The following is a 20,722-nucleotide window of genomic DNA, read 5'->3' as shown; positions in this document are numbered from 1 at the left end:
CCTTGGAGGTAACCGTCGTAATTGTTTCTTATATGTCTTTCCAGAGGAATTCAGTGCATATACAACTTACACGGCAGCTTAGGCCCTTTAAGTTGTTTGAACATAAATGGTAACATGCTATACACAAGTTCCTTTTTTCCTTTAACCATATACAATCGAATTCATTCCATTTGAGCTCATAATAAGTATTTTGATTTGTATCTTCCACAATGTATTGGATGCTTATAAGATTATCACCTTCTCTTCACTGATGCCTTGTATGATCTACATTATACATGGCTGACCATATTCAGGCCTTAGGAATGAATAGAATTTTTCTTTGTAAATTAAATTTCTTCTCCAAAGACCAACTGACTTTAAGTAAATGCTGAAACTAAATAACCTGGCTGATTTCAGGAAAAAAAACAAGAAGAATAATTTACCTTAAACGTTGCAAAGGCATCTGAAGCAATATCAAACGTTGACAACTCCACATACTTAAAGAAATCTCTGAATTGATTAGAAAAGAGGATGATTTTGGCAAGTGGTTCATGTCGAATACATTCTCTCAACATAATCCCACAACGTAAGGCAATCTGTGGGGTTTCATACCTAAAGCATAAACAAGAGAAATGGAGTACTGTGTTATCCCATTAGCAGTCCTGTCATTATTAACGGTATCAAAAGAACCATTTCAATACTGTTGTTAATGGAAACAGAGATACCATTACTCTGAATTCATTCAAACCTTATTCATTCAGTACCCCACGGAATATCTGCTCTGTACATGCACTATTCCAGATGCTAGGAATACAGAAGTAAACATGACAAGGTCTCTTCCTTCACAGCATTTACTTTTCAGTGAGTGTGTATCTGGTTAGGGGAGAAGACAGTCGTTTCATTTATTATGGAAAGTGCTGTGAAACCTGAAGACAATAAGATAGGTAAGACTGCAGAATGAGACTGGGGGCCTAATTTCGATTAAGTGGTCAGGGAAGGAACAAAGTGTTCTGAGCAAGAGGAACCACTGTGCAAAGGCCCCCAGGCAAGAACAAGGTTGGTGGGCTAGAGGAAGAGAAAGGAGATGGTATGGCTGAAATGTGGAGGAAGAGGAGTGAGTGGTGGGCAGTCAAGCCGGAGTGGAGAGACGGGAAGGGGCCAGACTATACATGACTTTGTAAACCAAGGCGAGGAGTTCAGTTTTTAAGGATGATAGGAAGCTATTATCTTGTTAAGCAAGACAGTTGTATAGCTAAGTTTATGTTTTAAAAAGTTCACTCTGACTACTTGTAGAGAACCCATCGTAAAGGCGGAAGGAACAGGCTTGGGAACCAAGATGGAGGCAGGGAAACCAGCTATGAAAAGGAGGAGAAGTCCAGCCAGAGAGGGTGGTAGCTTGGACAGGGGTGTGGAAGAGAGAGGACTAGGGACACAGTGTGTGGAGGAAGGTCAATGAACTTGCTGATATCAGAGGAGGTTAGTGTAGGAAATAAACTCAGGGTGAGGGAAATTGAGAGTTCAGGAATGACTCCTATGTTTTCAGCTTGAATAATTTGGTTATTGATTAAAATGAATAAACAAGTTAGTGAAGAAATCAAGAATCAAGAGTTTGTTTTTGACCACATTAGTTTTGAGATGCCTGCTATCTAAGTACAGATGTCTCCCAGATACTAAAAGATACCCATTTGAAGTCTTGGGAAAAATAGGGACCAGAAATGTAAATGATTTATATACAAAAGAGGACTGATAAATTTATATGCAAAAGAGGACTGAATAAATCATTCAGGGCTAGCATATCAGATCTGTTTCATTTCTAATTTAACAACAATATCTCAAATGTCAAATTCAACATCAAAATAAATCTGGGTTTATTAGACATTCAAGTGTTTAATAAGATTTCAAGAAATGTGAACAATGTTTAGCCCAAGTAAGACAAGTCCTGTATTGAAATAATACAGTTCACAATTGCACAGTAAACAGTAGAAGAAAGAACAAAGGAAGATATAGTTGTTAAAAACTGGGAAATGAAAAGAGCATAGGTAATATATACATAACCAAGTTTTAAAAAATACTGTATCATTTAACATTTCAGTTGACTAAAATACTTGTTTTTATAGTTCTAATCCAAAGCCCTTAAAAAAAAAAAAAAAACATGACTTTAAATGCCTCATTTGTTGAAAAAATGCTTTCTTCTAATGTGTTTGGAATAGGGGGGAAAATAAGTTCCTTTGCAATATATCAAAGTTACAAATACAGTAGGGGAGACAGCAAACAAAGGTGTTTGAGCAAATTTATTAAACCAGAGTGATATTGATTCATTTATGTCCTGTTTTATGATTAATAATATTCACAAATATTATTCGGCTATTCATTGAGTAACTGGTATTAATCAAATGCTAATAATATATTTGGACCTGACTTTTTGTAGAATATATAGAAAACCAATTTATAGTACATGTTAGCAATTTCTCTTAAGAGAACGTAAAAATCATCCTAATAGCACATACAGAAGAGTTATAAGACGGGGTATTGCTAAAATTTTGTAAAGAGAAATATGTTTTCTGAAATGTGAAGAACAACACTGTGATTTACAATTTACTGATAGAGTATAGAGTATAAACAAAGATGTTGGGCTAGTGAAGGAACCTAAGGAACAGATATTTAAAATTCAGGCTTAGTAGTAAGATATTTATAGACATTAATAATTTGGCCCTATGCTTAACTTTACAAATTAGTTTCCTTTTACATTCCCCAAGTAAAATATGCCTCCAGTCCTTGGAGTATGCCGTTTCTTCAACCCAGAATAATGCCTTTTTTCTTACTTTTCACCTCTAAGGCTTGCACTCACTCATCTTTCAAGGCTTAGCTCAAATGCCACCTCCTTGGGTAAGAACAGACTCTGCAACAAATTTTGCTGGTATAACTGGATGTCTATCTACATGTAAAAGATTGAAATTGAGCCCTTACCTCAAACTGCATACAAATATTAACTCAAGATGGACCAACTATCTAAATGTAAGAGCTGAAACTATAAAATCCTTTAAGGAATATAAAATGGCACATCCTCATGACCTTGGATTTGGCAGTAATCTCTTAAATATGATGCTAAAGTACAGCAACCAAGGAAAAGAGATAAATTGAACTTCATCAAAATTAAAAACTTTTGTGCATCAAAGGATACTATCAGAAAGTGAAAAGACAACCATGGGATGGAAGAAAATATTTGCAGATCATGTATCTGATAAAGGTTTAATATTCAAAATATATAAATACCATTTAAAACTAAACAACAAAAAACGAAACAGCCCAATTTAAAAATGAGCAAAGGATTTGAATATTCATTTCTGCAAAGATACATAAATGGCCAAGATACACATGAAATGATAATTTATGTCATTAGTCTTTAGAGTAATACAAATCAAAACCACAATGAGATATCATTTCATACCTAAAAGGATGGTTATTACCCAAAATAGGAGTGGACAGAAGGATGGACAGATGGATGGATGGGCAGAAGGAAGAAAGGAGTCAAGGAAGGAAGGAGGGGAAATGTTTGTGAGGATGTGGAGAAATTAGAACCCTTGTATAAGTCTGGTGAGAATATAAAATAGTACAGCACTGTGGAAAACAATTTGGCAGTTCCTCAATAAGTTGAACATAGAATTACAATATGACCCAGCATTTTACTCCTAGGTGTGTTCCCCACTGTCAAATTGAAAACAGGTATTTACTCCCCAAATCAAAATCAATTACTTGTACATAAAGGTTCAGAGCAGCTCTTCACAATAACCATAAGGTATAAATAAGCCAATTGGCTCATCAATGGATGAACTGTGGTATATCCATAAAATGGAATCTTATTCAGGCATTAAAAAGAATGAAGTTCTGATACATTTCAGAATGAGCTTTGAAAACATCAGCTAAGTGAAGCCAGACACAGAGGTTACATATTGTATGGTCCCATTTCTGTGAAATATCCAGAATAGAGAAGTCCATGGAGACAGAAAGAAGAGTGGTTGGCAGAGGCTGGGGGAAGGGAGAATGAAGATTAGCTGGTTAAAGAGCTTGGGGTTTCCATTTGGGGTGATGAAAATGTTCCGGAACTTTAGTGGTGATGATTGTACAACATTGTGAATGGACGTAATGCCAATGAATTGTGCAATTAAAAATGGACAAAATGGTAAATTTGTTATGTGTATTTTACCACAATTTTAAAAATTAAAAAGTCTGCTCCTCCTTTAAGTCTTTCTTAACCACCCAGTCAAGATTATTCTCTCAGTCCTTAACACTCCTAAAACTCCATTTTAGCACTTTTTTCATTATTATGTTACATTGTAGTAAGTTGTTATAAATCTTGTTTTCTTTACCTCATTATAAACAACTGAATTGCTGGGGATATGGTTCTCACTTTCTCCTCTCCTCCCCCACCCCATCTCCACATGCTATCTATATATTATTTATTGTGCTCCCAATCTCCAAAAAATGCTTAGTGTAATGTTTTTCACGAGCTAGGCATATGATGAAATAAACGAATCTCAAACTTGGACATTCTTAATAACACAGGACACTAACGAGACAATTTTTGGCATAGTCAAAAAGCTGTATGATCTCTAGCCAGTATTTTCTCATTTCTTAGCTCAACTTCCAAAACTTTTTCTATAAAAAAGTTTCCCTTCCATCTTTTGGGTATAATTAGTTTTTATTCCTTTCATTTGGTCAAGTTTATTGGTACCATCTGTGATGCACTGACTGATGATTTATTCCTGAGAACCAAGAGACCATTCTAAAAAATACTCCTCTGGGTCAGGACAATGGTCATCCCATCCCAGTAATTTGCCCTTACAATTACAGTAGTGTAAATGTCATGCTCTGAGATAACAACTTCTAATAGTTAATGGGGAAACTCCTGGTTTTTTCTCAGCACCCTTTAAAGGATCTGTAATTCATATATATTGTACATATCAGCCTGATTGCCCTCTAGATTATTGACTTTGATAGCTTTTTGCCTTCCATATAGGGAAATGCTACCCAAATTAAGCCTGTCTTAAAGGCTAACATGAATAGCCTTTGGTTTGGTAAATAATCTGTATTTATTTCAGTGATTCTATTCTACCAATGGATAAGCTTCAAGAGGGCAGGAACCACACATGACTAATCCCTCATGATTCTCCACAATGACTAATCTACGTCAGGCTCTCCAGCTAAAGATTAGTCCAACGAATGCCGAATTGCTATTTTATGGAATTGAACCATATCTTCCTACAGTTCTACCTTCAGGAGTACTAAGATATTTAAAAATGAATATTTTAAAATGCATTCAAGTTAGCACATTGATTCCATTTAGCAAATGGGTTATTGCTGTTTTGTAATAGAGATGGCATTTCTGCACTAACGTTATTGGAACAACTGCTGACAGTTAAAGGTGACAGAAAAAAGATGAGTCATTGTCAACGTTGAATAAAAAAAAAGCAAAAACAAAATAAAAGGACTTTAAAAAGGAAAAAAAAAGTCATTCACAAATCCTCATTATTCCTTTTTTCTACATTACCTTCTAGCTTTTATAAATACCTATAGTTTTACATAGTTATAACTGATGAGATAGTTTTGCATTCTGTTTTCTTCACTTGGCATCTCTAACTTTTTAAATGTTTATTTGGTACAAAACTTATAATTTGACTAGTGCATTTCCTAATATAACTTATGTGGACAGCTTAACTGAATACCATAAGTACATGGAACCTTGAGTAGGGCATGAGATTTGTAAGTTTGTCCAGAATGATGCCCTGATAAATCTCAGAGTGATTTGAACAGTGAATAAAAAAGTATTTGCAAAGTCCCCTTGGGGGAATGATGAGAAAAGGGAAAATTCAACTTCCCCATGTGGAAAATTTCTGATATTCTCACAAGCAGTGGGGACAACGAAAGCAATAGGCCGAGCCCTCAATCTTGGGGTTTGTTCATATGAAACTTATCCCCACAAAGGACAGGCTAAGCCTACTTAAAATTAGGCCTGTCACCCCCAGAGAACCGCTTTTATTGCTCAGATGTGGCCTCTCTCTCTCAGCCAATATGACAAGCAAACTCATTGCCCTCTCCTCTCTATGTGGGACATGACTCCCAGGGGTGTAAACCTTCCTGGCAACGTGGGACAGAAATCCTAGAATGAGCTGGGACTCAGCATCAAGGGATTGAGGAAACCTTCTCTACAAAAAGCGGGAAGAGAGAAATGAGACAAAACAAAGTGTCAATGGCTGAGAGATTTCAAACAGAGTCGAGAGGTTATCCTGGAGGTTATTCTTATGCATCATATAGATATCACCTTTTAAATTAAGGTACAATGGAGAGGCTGGAGGGAACTGCCTGAAAATGTAGAGCTGTGTACCAGTAGTCATGTTTCTTGAAGATGATTGTAAATGATATATCCTTTGCAATGTGATTGTGTGATTGTGAAAACCTTGTGTCTGATACTCCTTTTATCTACAGTATGGACAGATGAGTAAAACATATGGATTAAAAATAAATAAATAACAGAGGGAACAAATGTTCAAATAAATTTAGTAGATTGAAATGCTAGTGATCAATGAAAGGGACTGATAAGGGGTATAGAAAAAAATAGGGGAAATAAAGGCTAAAATATACTGGGTAGATGGAAATATTAGCAGTCAATGAGAGGGAGGGCTAAGGGGTATGGTATGTATGCATTTTTTTCTTTTGATTTCTTTTTCTGAACTGATGCACATGTTCTAAGAAATGATCATGGTGATGAATATACAACTATGTGATGATATTGTGGGTTATTGATTATATACCAAGAATGGAATTATTATATAGTAAGAATGTTCATGTTTGTATGTCGTTACAGTTAAAAAAAAATTAAAAACAAAGCAAAAAAATACCTTTTTAAAAAACTACACAGATAACACTTTAGCATCTATTTTAGCAAAAGTAACACATATTAAATAATATGCTTTGATTACTTTTAAGTATCCTCTCTAATATCCTTAATAGATTACTTTAATAAACTATCACTCTAGTGCTACTTATTATGTGAAACTGACACTTAATATACATGAATTTTATCAGGCCACTATCATGATGAGAGATTGCACTAAGGCAGTGGCAGTGGAGTAAGGTTTAAGAGCTATTTAAGAGAAGAACAGAGGGTGAAGGAGAAATTGACCATCAGCACCAGGGCCATATTCTCTGTTTCCACAGAACTTGAAAACTGGAAGGAAATATACATCTCTTAGGGAGCGCACATATGGTGACATTTACTATACTATATTTTTCTATATTTTCTAAGTTATATACTATATTCATGTATTGATTTACAATAAAAAGCAAATTTCCTTTGCATACATTAGTTGCTCTGTGGGAACTATGGATGGAAGCTGAAGGGGAGCAGAAGATAAAGAGAGATTTTCGTTTCAGATGGAGAAGAGACTTGAATATTTGCTTATGTTGAGGGCAAGAAGCCTGGAGTGAGGGAGTTGGGAGGATGGAGAAGAAAAAGTGAGATGGGAGAGGAGGGGTCACAGAGGCCAAGGGCTTTGCAGGGGAAAGAGAGAGAGAAACTCTTCTCTCATTCAAATAAAATGAAAGCTCTGTGTACAGAGGCATAAACAGATTCACTTGTAGGCATAAGGCAGAGAATTGAAGGAGTTTCTGGTTAACAACGGATCTCTTACCTGGAGAGGAGAAAAGCTGGATTGCTCAGCATAAGAGGGGAGATTAAGTCACGGTCTTGGGAACAAAGTGAAAGTTTTGAATAATCACAATCTTTGTTACTTAATTTAGTTAATATGCCATTGTTTATTTATATAGTGCCACTACTATTAAGCATTTTGGTTGATGCGCATTTTTTTATATTACAAATAAGGTACTATAGCCCTATTCTTTAATACTGTTTGTGGTGCTATTATTTAAAGATGAAACACTTAATTTAGGAAATATAATAACAGAGTAAAGAAACTGCAGTGGACTTCAGAATTTTAGAGGTTCTGGACTTACAGCATGTTCTCTAGGATAAAATCCAGCCATTTCTAAGTAACTTGATACCTTCAACTAGAATTAATAGATTACAGGATCAACGTGCATTTTTTTTTAAAAAAGGAAAAAAATGTTGAAAACATTATAGTCCTTTAGCCATTTTGGTGAATTCCCAAACATATTATCTGTTCCTAGTGGAGGCAATTTTGTCACCCAAACATCTTACCAATTTTTCTTAATTTATAATAAACTACCAGTATACTTTCCTTATCTCAAGTCAACTCAAAAATTCATGTTTAAATCAGAGTAAATGAAAACTTTAGAGCCACAACCAATTTTAGAGGTTCCATTAGAACCCATCATTTTACAAATCAGGTTGGGCACATTAGCCAGAAATACAGTTATTGTATAAAATTCTTGATTTACAGCATAGCTCATATAGCCTGCACTATAATTATGTTAGCATGGAGAAGGCATGCTCATTCAATTAAAGACCATGTATCATAAGAGCACTTTCAAATCTTAATGAAAGCCAAAATGTGAGAACAATTGTCTTATCTAGCAGTGAGCTAAAACACAAAGAAAATGGCTAAAGGAGAAATCCTGCACAACAATCTCCCTCTTAAGAACAAAAATTTTATTACAAAGAAGGGGAAGAATGACTTTTTCCTATCATTGCTGGAAACAAACAATGTTAGTCAATACTTGGAAAACTTTTAGTAACATCCCATTCAACAAACACAGAGCCTCAAGATAGTCAAGAATTTTTATTTCTAATCTAGAAACATTTGCTTACATAAAAAATAATTAATTATAATCTTCTGGGGAAAACGACGGAGTACGGAGCCAAAGGACATACTCCTCTAAAACCAGCTAGTGGATAGGCAAAAAGTATCTTTAATAATATTACTGGGGCTCCACAGGCCAGGGGGGTACTGGATAGCATCCAGGAAAGAGCAAGATAGGGAGACTGAGAAGCTACAGCACAAAAACTGTGAGTGAATTGAGCCGCAGTAGTGGCTGGTGCCCATCCTCTACCCTGATGGTAAGCAGCCTCGGTATGGTCTGTGGCTGGCTGCTGTGGACAAAGAGGCACATGGATACTTGCCTCTCTGGGAACAAAATGTGTGTGTGTGTGTGTGTGCACACGCGTGCACACACAAAAATACGAGTGCTTAGCTTGGCTTCTGACTGGCAACTTTGGAACACTGACCCCAGCTCTAGATTGTAAATCTAGACTGCCAGGATAGGGAACCCCATGGCTACTGTTTCAACATTGCCCATACTAGGGGTAGAAACTGGGTAAATTATAAGAACACACTCTCTCCTTAGGGCTTCAGGGAATTGGGTGTCAAAGACGGCCATCTGCTGGTCAGGCCGGAAAAGCGCAGCTTCAGGGGGCCAACAAAAAGTTTGGACATCTTTTTTTTTAATCTCTCCCCAGAGCCCTTTGTCATTCTACGCACCCTGTGTGGGCTGGGCACCTAGCCCTGTTAAACATGGGCAATTCTAAAGGTCTAGAATAAGCTGAACCAGTGTCAAAGAAGAGCCTTAAATGATTTTTTTCTTCTTTATACAACTTTATTGTGATATATTCATTCAAAGTATACAATTAATGGCTCACAGTATTATCATATAGTGTGTGTTCATCACAATTAATTTTAGAACACTTTCATTACTCCCCCAAAATATAAAAATAAAAAAGAACACCCAAAACATCTCATACCTCTTATCTCCCCCTATTATTTATTTATTTTTTGTCTTTATTTTCTTACTCAGAAATAGATTATTTTAACACTAGACTTTTGTAACATCTTCCATGGACCATGATTCTTCATGAATCATTGGGAGCAGTCCTCAAGTTCTTTCAGTACCCTGGAATGTCATTTGGGCCGGGAAATAAATTCATTTAGAGTGAGAAAGTGCTTATTTATAATCTTTTCATAGACCTTGGGTTCCAAATCTTTCATACCATGCTTTGGATCCCATATACATATCCAGATGATTCTCCTTGATGGACAAGTATGAATTTCTTCCTGTCTTTCATTTTTTATGATTATAAACATAGGTTAAATATAGCAATTATTAACAGAGCTCCAAATAACATTTTTGTCTGACACGCATATTAATGCATCAATCAAATAATGATCCAAGTTTCAAAGTAACAACATAAGATGATCCAGTAAAAATGCTGACCTCTAACAAAGGGCAAAATCCCTAGTATTCACATGCTAAACTGGAAAATGGTAATAGATAAAGCTGATTATGGCACAGATGGTCCAGTTAGAGCATGTTGTTTTCTACCCTATTCTTAAAATCATCAATAATCCCTCTCCTTTCAGACCTGAACGGTCCTCAAATCTAATTAAGGAGATCTTAATAGTAAAGAAATATGAGATTTAGAATCAGATCTGGAATAGAGTCTTGGCTCTGTGACTTATTAGCTGCAAAACCTTGAGCAATATCCAATATCCTTACTACCGCTGAGCTTCAATTTCCTCATCTGGAAAATGGTAACAATAATACCTAGTCCTCATGGTTTTATCGGGAGGATGAAATTAACATAAGTATAAAGTCATTGAGTGCAGTATCTGGTATATACCAAGCAATAACAAATGGTAGCTATAAAATAGGATGGTAAAAAACAAAAGAATCATCATAACAGCGAATAAAAACCAGAGGAGCAGTCACCAAATTGTTCATAACAGTTTCTTTGGGAAGGATCATGGGGTTTACTTACTTTCTCTATTATACATTTCGAAAATGTTTGGATTTTGCAATAATAAGCATGCTATTTGAATGTATTATTTGAAATGTTTTCAAATATTTGCTCTCTTCATTTCCATTACACTGCTACAGTTCTGGCCCTAACCATTTCTTGCTTTGATGCATCAAAGCTGGAATCTCAGTCTCCTACCTTCCAAGCCATTTTCCACATGACCACCAGAACTCATCATCTCCTCATTGCCTACAGACGGCATTCTCACGCATTGGTGGAGAATGCGGGCTCTTCATCGTCTGGCCTCAGACTTCCAGCTTCATCTGTCATCACTCCCTTCCAGTCTTACTGGGCTCCTGCTACATCAGAATTCTCGTCACTCCCAAAAATATCGTGCACTTTCATGTCTTGGGGCCTTTGCACAGGAGATACCCAATCCCTTCACCCTCTGCCTATTTGGTACTCTCCCACTTCAAGATCTGCTTGATTTCTGATCTCTACATCCCAAGTAGAGGTCACGACTCCTTTAGCTGAGCTCCCACGGAATATAGTAGAATAGTGACCACACTGAGTTGTAATGAGTTGCCTCTATTCTCACAGTAAACCATAGCTGCTTGGGGGCTAGGAAGCTGAATAGCACAGTCCTGAGAGCACAGGCTCTGAGGCCAGACCACCTGGGTCTGAACCTTGCTAGCCATGTGACTTCAGGTAAGTTAGTTAACCTCCCTGTGCTGCAGTGTCCCCACCTAGCGAATGGTATAATAAAAACACCTACAGAACTATTTTGTTAAGTAAATTAAATGTAAAAGTAGATGGACCTAAAATGCAGTAATTTCTGTTAACAGCTATTACCACTATTACTATCACTATTATTGTAGGGATTTCATAAATGAGTTAATAAGCAGTTCTAGCTGTACAAAGTAAATATTAATTTTTCAGAAGAAATAGAAAGGCAAAGATGTTTTATAAAACTTTCCTAATGAATCAAATTGAGCACATTATGATTACAGAATTCCTGTTGTTCTATTGTTTGCTAAAATTACATGAAAATGGAGTCTATCTTAGACTTAAAATCTGTATATTAAGAAGGTGGCTTTTCAGGCAAACAATTCAAAATTATTTTTCCCACATAATATTAGGAAAATGGAAGCTATTTACAGCTTTTCTTAACACAGAAAAAAATAGCTTTTGACATATAAATATTGCAAATGATCCATGAAAATAGCATCACTGGTAAATAAATATGAATAGAATCAAGAGTTCATGTTTTAAATATAAGGAAGAGCTCTAGTTCAAGCTCACATTTGTTTAGAAGGTGAATAATTTGTAAACACATTTTAAATGATAAAGATAATAATATATTGTTCACAGTCCATAAACTTTATATGTAATCCTAATTTGAAGAGTAATTCAAGGCCCCACAAGGTTTACAAAGTCACAAACAAAGATGCATAAACCAGTATCAAAAATGCTCACCTGGGACAGAACAGTCTCTTCAATAAATGGTGCCTAGAGAACTGGATATCCATATGCAAAAGAATGAAAGAAGACCCATCTCTCACACCCTATACAAAAGTTAACTCAAAATGGATCAAAGATCTAAACATTAGGTCTAAGACCATAAAACAGTTAGAGGAAAATGTTGGGAGATATCTTATGGATCTTACAACTGGAGGTGGTTTTATGGACCTTAAACCTAAAGCAAGAACACTGAAGAAGGAAATAAATAAATGGGAGCTCCTCAAAATTAAACACTTTTGTGCATCAAAGAACTTCATCAAGAAAGTAGAAAGACAGCCTACACAATGGGAGACAATATTTGGAAATGACATATCAGATAAAGGTCTAGTATCCAGAATTTATAAAGAGATTGTCCAACTCAACAACAACAAAAAGACAGCCAACCCAATTACAAAATGGGAAAAAGACTTGAACAGACACCTACCAGAAGAAGAAATACGGATGGCCAAGAGGCACATGAAGAGATGCTCAATGTCCCTGGCCATTAGAGAAATGCAAATCAAAACCACAATGAGATATCATCTCACACCCACCAGAATGGCCATTATCAACAAAACAGAAAATGACAAGTGCTGGAGAGGATGTGGAGAAAGAGGCACACTTATCCACTGTTGGTGGGAATGTCAAAGGGTGCAACCACTGTGGAAGGCAGTTTGGCGGTTCCTCAAAAAGCTGAATATAGAATTGCCATACGACCCAGCAATACCATTGCTAGGTATCTACTCAAAGGACTTAAGGGCAAAGACACAAACGGACATTTGCACACCAATATTTATAGCAGGGTTATTTACAATTGCAAAGAGATGGAAACAGCCAAAATCTCCATCAACAGAAGAGTGGCTAAACAAACTGTGGTACATACATACGATGGAATATTATGCAGCTTTAAGACAAGATAAACTTATGAACCATGTAATAACATGGATGGACCTAGAGAATATTATGCTGAGTGAATCCAGCCAAAAACTAAAGGACAAATACTGTATGGTCCCACTGATGTGAACGGACATTCGAGAATAAACTTGAAATATGTCATTGGTAACAGAGTCCAACAGGAGTTAGAAACAGGGTAAGACAATGGGTAATTGAAGCTGAAGGGATACAGACTGTGCAACAGGACTAGATACAAAAACTCAAAAATGGACAGCACAATAATACCTAATTGTAAAGTAATCATGTTAAAATACTGAATGAAGCTGCATCTGAGCTATAGGGTTTTTTTTGTTTTTGTTTGCTTGTTGGTTTGTTTGTTGTTGTTGTTTTTTTACTATTATTACTACTTTTATTTCTTTTCTTTATATTAACATTTTATATCTTTTTCTGTTGTGTTGCTAGTTCCTCTAAACCAATACAAATGTACTAAGAAACAATGATCATGCATCTATGTGATGATGTTAAGAATTACTGAGTGCATATGTAGAATGGTATGATTTCTAAATGTTGTATTAATTTCTTTTTTTTTTCTTTCCATTAATAAAAAAAATAAAAAAATAAAAAAAAATGTTCTTAAGAGGTTTCAGTTTTAATATGTCCAAAACTATCTATTCATAACCTACAGAATTGCATCTCAAATTCCCTTCCTTTTCTCAACCCACTCTGTAGCTACTCCGAGGCCTCCCCGCTTCAAGGGAAAATAAAATAGAAAATAAAATTAAGGACCTCTTTCAACAAGTAAAACAGAAAACAAAGAGATAGCAAATAGAAGAGATAAGAAATCAACCCAGGACATTCAACTTTGAGTAAGAGGAGACTTCCAGGAAGATGGCAGAATAGGATAGGCTGAGTTTACCCCTGCTTCATAGAACAACTAGAGAAATGACAAAAAAATGACTGTGACAGCAGTTCCAGGGTGCAAGTGACCAGAGAAGGTCGTCTACAATATTCAGGGAGGTGATGGATGAAAAAGGGGAGCAATTAAGATGGAGAGAACGGGTCAGTGTTCTCAATCATGACTCCACCTGGGGCGAGTGATGGCACGCAGGAAGGAGTGTGTCCCAAAGGCATGGAATGCCCCTGCAGTCCAGCCTGCCTCTGCAGCTAGCTTGGGCGATCTTCCCTCTTAGCTTCATAGCCAGAAGTTCCTATAGGGAACCTGGAAGCCAGTAGATTTGGTTTGTATGCACACAGAAACCTTCCAGCCACTGCACAGTGCCTATTTCTGACCCCTGAGACAGGGGGCTGTGGACTCATGGTGTTTTGGCAGAGACTGGGGATCCTCCTTTTGGAAGGAGGAGAGACACAGAGTGGAGCCAGTCTGACAACTGGCTGGCAAAAGAGACTAGTTTGGTCCTGCTACTGCTCCCTTTCCCCATCGGGCCTACAAGTGGATTCACCGCTGAGGTGCACATTGCCTACCTACCTGCCCCAAGGTTAGTGGTTTTCAGTGTGCACCAAGACCAGTGGCCTTGGTTGGAATTCCACTGGGTCTCCATTCTGCTCAGCTGGTTGCCATGGTAGGGGAGACGTGGACCTGAGGAGAAGAGGTGGCCCAAGGGCACCATCTTCTGGGAAGACATGGAAAGCACAGTCTGGCAAACTGTCTAGCTTTCAACAGATCTTCAAGCAGAGCTGCATCTCCTGCACGAGATTCAGGCCTTGGTTTGGTCGGGAATTACAAATCAAGAGAAAAAGTGACCTTCAACACAAAGTGAAGGAAATACAAAACCCTGGATGAGCAAGGGAAATTAACTTTCAAAATAACCTAATCAGGATAATCAAATGCCCTGAAGCCAACAGAAAATCACAAAGCATGTAAAAATGCAGGCAGATATGGCCCAACCAAATGACCAAATTAAAGCACCAGAGGAGACACAGAATTTGGAACAACTAATCAAAGATGTTCATACAAATCTCCTAAAGAAATGCAATGGGTTGGCTGATGACATAAAGGATATCAAGAAGACTTAAGAAGAGCATAAAGAAGAATTTGAAAGAATAAATAGAAAAATAGCAGATCTCACAGAGATGCAAGATACTGTATTAAACATATACTAGAATTAAACATATACTAGAGGGTCACGGTGGCTCAGCAGGCAGAGTTCTCACCTGCCATGCCAGAGACCCAGGTTTGGTTCCTGGTGCCTGCCCATGTTAAAAAAAAAATATATATATATATATATATACTAGAGACACACAACAGCAGATTTAAAGAGGCAGAAGAAAGAATATGCAAACAGGACCACTGAATTCAAAGGCACAAAAGAACAAATGACAAAAAGGATAGAAAAATGGGAAGTGGATTTCAGGGAAATGATGGACAACATGAAACACATGAATATAAGAATAGTAAGTGTCCTAGAAGGAGAAGGGAAAAGTAAAGGGCTAGGAAAATTAGCTCAGGAGATATTGGGGGAAACTTCCCAACCCTTATAAAAGACACAAATGTGCAAATCAAAGACGCCCAATGAACCCCAAATAGAATAAATTCATATAGACCCCTTCTAAGACACATACAAATCAGACTCCCAAATGCTGAAGAGAAATAGAAAGTCTTGAAAGCAGCAAGAGAAAAACAATTCACCACATACAAGGGGAGCCACATAAGACTAAGTTCGGACTACCCAACAGGCACAATGGAGGTGAGAAGGCAGTAGAAAGATTCTGAAAGAGAAAGACTTCCAGTCAAGAATTCTTTATCCAGCAAAGTTGTCCTTCAAAAGTGAAGGAGAGAGTGGGCCATGGTCGCTTAGCAGGCAAAGTACTCACTGCCATGCCAGAGACCGGGATTCAATTCCCAGTGCCTGCCCACGCAGAAAAAAAAAAAAGTGAAGGAGAGATCAGATGGATCCCTGGACCAGATAAGTCCTGAAATGCAGAGGGGTCAGCCTCTCCAGAACGTCAACTAGTTCCAACCCCAAATCCCATTTTATCAACAGCCCCTTCCAACATGAAAAAGCTGGAATGCGCATAGCCCAAATACCCTTAAAGAGTAGGAGAGAGATCAAAGGTGATGGTAGAGTTATACAGAGAAGGTAGGGTTTAACAAATGAATATGAGTGCTGAATCATTATATTGATATTTATTTCAGTCTCCAGTATCTTAGAGCAGCTAGAAGTAAAAATCTAAAATTGTGGAACTGTAACCCATGTCAAATTCTGAAATGTGTTTTATAACTAATTGCTACAATGTGCTCTAAAATTTATTGTTTTTTTGTATATATGTTGTTTCTCACACACACAGACAAAAAGTTGATTGTGATGATAAATGCACTGCTATTTGTTGATACTATGAACCACTGAGTGTACACTTTGTATGATTACATAGTTTGTGAATACATATAAAAAATTAAAAATTTTAAATTTAAATTAAAAAAAGAGGGAGAAATTTAAAATTTCACAGATAAACATGCTAAGAGAATTTGTTAACAAGAAATATTAAAGGAAGTCCTGTTAGCTGGAAAAAAGACAGCAGAGAGAGGTCTGGAGGAGGGCACAGAGTTGAAGAGTACCAGTAAAGGTAACTTAAAGGATAAAAAAAGAGAAACAGAAAAGAATATATTGATCTGTCAAATAAAATCCAAAGGATAAGATGGTAGATTCAAGAACTGCCTTTACAGTAATAACTTTGAATGTTAATGGACTAAATTACCAATTAAAAGATACAGATTGGCAGAAGGGATTCAAAAATATGATCCATCTATATGTAGCTTACAAAAAGACTCATCTTATACTCAAATATGCAAACAGACTGAAGGTGAAAGGATGGAAAAGATGTTCCATGCAAGCCATAATCAAAACAAATATCAGACAAAATAGACTTTATACTAATATCAGACTAACTAAACTTTAAATGTAAAGATGTCATAAAAGACAAGGAAGGACACTACATATTAGTAAAAGGGACAATTCACCACGAAGAAATAACAATCATTAATTGTTCATATTCCCAATCAAGGAGCTCCAAAGTACATGAGACAGACATTGGCAAAACTGAAGGGAGCAATAGACGTTTCAACAATAATAGTGGGAGATGTCAATACACCACCCACCTCTACAGATAGAACAACCAGACAGAGGATCAATAAAGAAATAGAGAACCTAAACAATGTGATAAATAAATCAGACCTAACAGACGTATAGATCATTATACCCCAAAACTTTTAATAAGAGGAGTTCTGGAAGTCAGAACAGAAAATGGAAAGGTGGAAACTATAAAAGAAACAATAAGTGAGCTGTTCACCAAAAAAAATCCATTCTCCCTTCTTCTGGGGCACATAAGCAGTCTACATTTCCCAGATTCCCTTAAGAATTAGGGGGCCATGTGACTAAGTGCTACATATGAAATGCGTGTGGGAGTAATGTGGGGCACTTTCAGGCCTGATTAAAAAACCTGCATGCACTTTCACCTTCTTGTGGCTGAAATGGCAGTGAATGACCAATGTGATCTTAGAAATGACATGACGAACATGGTAGAGCCCTATCAGTTGGATTCCTGGATGACTGATGTGGCAGAGACATACACCTAACACCACATGAAGTGAGAAATAAATTTACTTTGTGGTTGAGCTATTCCATTTTGGGGTCTGTTTGTTCGAGCAGTTTAGTCAGCCCCAATACATAATACAAGTATCTTTCCCATCCTGAAATGAAAAGACACACTTCCCCAGCAGAAACAGTATTGTGCACCAAAAAACAGTAATCACAGTAACCTAATATAAAAAAGGAACAGAGTTCTGATACATATAACATGGATGAAGCTTGAAGACATCATGTTGAGAGAAGTAAGCCAGACACAAAAGGACAAATAGCGTATGAACTCACAGAAGGAAATAATTAGAATAAGCAGTTCAAAGAGCCAGAAACTAGAATATAGGTTACCAGGGGGTGGAGTGGGGGTAAAGAATGGGGAGTCAATGCTTAATTAGTGCAGAATTTCTGTTTGGGTAATGGAAAAATTTTGGTAATGCATAATGTGATGGCAATGCAACGCTGTGAATGTAATTAACATCACTGAATTATATATCTGAAAGTGGTTGTACTGGTTGAAAGGATGTATGTACCCTAGAAAAGCCATGTTTTAATCAAAATCCACTTTGTAAAAACAGAATAATCCCTATTCAAGACTGTATGTAATTAGATCATCTCCCTGGAGACGTAACCCAATCAAGAGTGGTTATTAAACTGGATTAGGGGAGGCGTGTCTCCACCCATTTGGGTGGGTCTTGATTAGTTTCATAAGTCCTATAAAAGAGGAAACATTTTTGGAGAATGAGAGATTCAGAGAGAGCAGAGCAGAACGACATAGCCACGTGAAGCAGAGTCCACCAGCCAGCAACCTTTGGAGATGAAGAAGGAAAATGCCTCCTGGGGAGCTTCAAGAAACAGGAAGCCAGGAGAGAAAGCTAGCAGGTGACGCTGTGTTCGCCATGTGTCCTTCCAGATGAGAGAGGAACCCTGACCATGTTCGCCATGTGCCTTTCCAGATGAGAGAGAAGCTCTGACTGTGTTCGCCATGTGCCCTTACACTTGAGAGAGAAACCGTGAACTTTATAGGTCTTCTTGAACCAAGGCATCTTTCCCTGGATGCCTTAGATTGGATATTTCTATAGACTTGTTTGAGGATTGTACAACACAACAGTGAACCCCAATGTAAACTATGGACTATAGTAATAGTATAATTATAATAAAGTTCTCTCGTCAATTCTAACAAAGTTCCCACACTAATGCAAAATGTTAAAAACTGGGACAGGTAAATGGGAACTCTGTATTTTCTGCATGATCTTTAAATCTACAATGTCTCTAACTAAAAAAAAAATTATCATCTAGCATATGAAAATTTCAAAAATAATGTTTAAAACTGCTAAATCAAAGGAATAGTATAAATTTGCTATTTAATAACGTAGTGGTAAATATCAAATGAATAAATAAAGGAAATGAAAGTGGTTGCCTTTGGGTGAATGGTATTTCTAAATTACAGTGGAGGAATTGGGAATTGGATACAGATGAGCTGGATGAGGTACAAAACAAAAAGAAGAGCATTGCAGAATAGAAAGAGCCATTCTGGGTTTAACAGGTGGAGTGAAAAGGCAGGAAAGGAGAAGACAGTCTGCTTTAGCAAAGCCTTGCTACACTTCAATGTCTGGTCTCGTGAATTAAAAGAGCCTCAAATGCCCAAAAAACATTTGTAAATAAGTATATGTGAAAAATAACACAGAGATTCTGCTACCCTAAGCGTGACTTTAATTTCTTGGCTCCCTAATGGCCCATGTGAATACAGTAGTATTTACCCTATCCCAAGGAGAAGGATGTCACTTTGGCAGATGCAAGCCCCTGGAATAATTCCTATATCTGTATTTAGGTCCTTCAGAGTGGAATAATTGTGTGTGTGTGCACACAATTATGTGTAGTAAGGGAGTCAGTCTCATGAAACGGCAGCTAGGAAAAGGAAAAGCTGGGAAGCATAGCAATCCAATAATGGAAAGAGACAGAAATAACAGAAAAGTGGAGGAAAGATAGTCAATAAGTGCTTTATTTAGAAATAAAAAGGCGCTAAGAAAGGATTTGGCTGCAGCCTAAGTGAACAGAGATCTGGAGGGCTGACCTCAAACACGGCAAATATCTTTACCATTCACAGCTCAAGTGCGGCTAAGGCTGCTTACTTTTAACAACTATTCTAAGCTTGGACCTACCCTCTGAGGAGCATAAACAGGATATGAGGATGCGCACTGATGTACTCCACTGTTGGACTCCGAGTACCTATCTGTCTTCTCAGGATGTTGTTAAATATCTGGGTCACATCTTTTTTTCCCTGTTAAAGAAACAAACAACCATTGAATTGCACATTTCCCCCCCAGTTACCTTGGAGTTTTTTTTAAACTAAGAGAAGAATCCATAATGTTTTCAGGCAATACATATTTGGTTCTTCAAATAACAATTGCGACAAATAAAAGAAGTAAGGAATGCCGCACTGTGATCCATGCCAAACACCAACCTTTTGGGTTGTACCTAATAAAAGAAATATCTCAAACACTTTTCAAAGTTGCAGTACATTGAGGCATGTTTTAGGTGGCCATAGGAGTGCAAGTTAGGAAAGAAGAAAAAAAAATCACACTGGAACTACTAGATTTCTTTAAAATCACTGAGCAAGAAAAGTAGCGGTGAAGTTCACATTCTGACTTTACACAGCTTCTCTACAGCACCTTGACTTTAATGCAAGGACCAAAGTCACGACTTTCCTCCTCTATTTTTGGTAAGCAACTCCAAAATAAACTTAGATGACTTTTCCCCTGAATTTTACCTGGGAATAGCCTTCTTAATTTCTTTATGTAAAAGACAGCAGGTGTGTCAAAAAAAAAAAAGAGGGCAGGTATGGCATTTCTAAATTGATGTCATCACTGTTAATAATCGGGTAGCTCAGGAAGATTCATATGCTTTACAGCATATACAGTATAAGCTGTAGCTCCTCCTAAGCCAGCTTCAGATTTTTCTAGTTTATTTTATGAGCCAATTTGTGGAAGAATCTTGTTCATGTTGGTATCCTGAATTGTAAACCTTTAATGGGAAAATTGCCTGGTAT

At 37.0% G+C, this 20,722-nt stretch overlaps 1 protein-coding gene across 7 annotated transcripts in view; it reads right to left on the bottom strand.

The window, feature by feature from the left end:
- The window catches only part of CAB39L (calcium binding protein 39 like), a 247,816-nt gene that overhangs the window by 59,047 nt on the left and 168,047 nt on the right, over positions 1-20,722 (bottom strand). For all 7 annotated transcript variants that reach the window (XM_077158197.1, XM_077158199.1, XM_077158203.1 and 4 more), the window contains 2 exons: positions 19,836-19,954; positions 423-591 (listed from right to left, as the gene is read on the bottom strand). In XM_077158197.1, coding sequence (XP_077014312.1) covers positions 423-591; positions 19,836-19,954 — 288 coding nt within the window. The remainder of the gene's footprint in view (positions 1-422; positions 592-19,835; positions 19,955-20,722) is intronic.

This window comes from Tamandua tetradactyla, chromosome 4 (assembly GCF_023851605.1).
Source record: "Tamandua tetradactyla isolate mTamTet1 chromosome 4, mTamTet1.pri, whole genome shotgun sequence".
NCBI lineage: Eukaryota > Metazoa > Chordata > Mammalia > Pilosa > Myrmecophagidae > Tamandua > Tamandua tetradactyla.
Note: the sequence above shows the minus strand (reverse complement) of the source record. Positions and strands in the feature narration are given on the sequence as shown.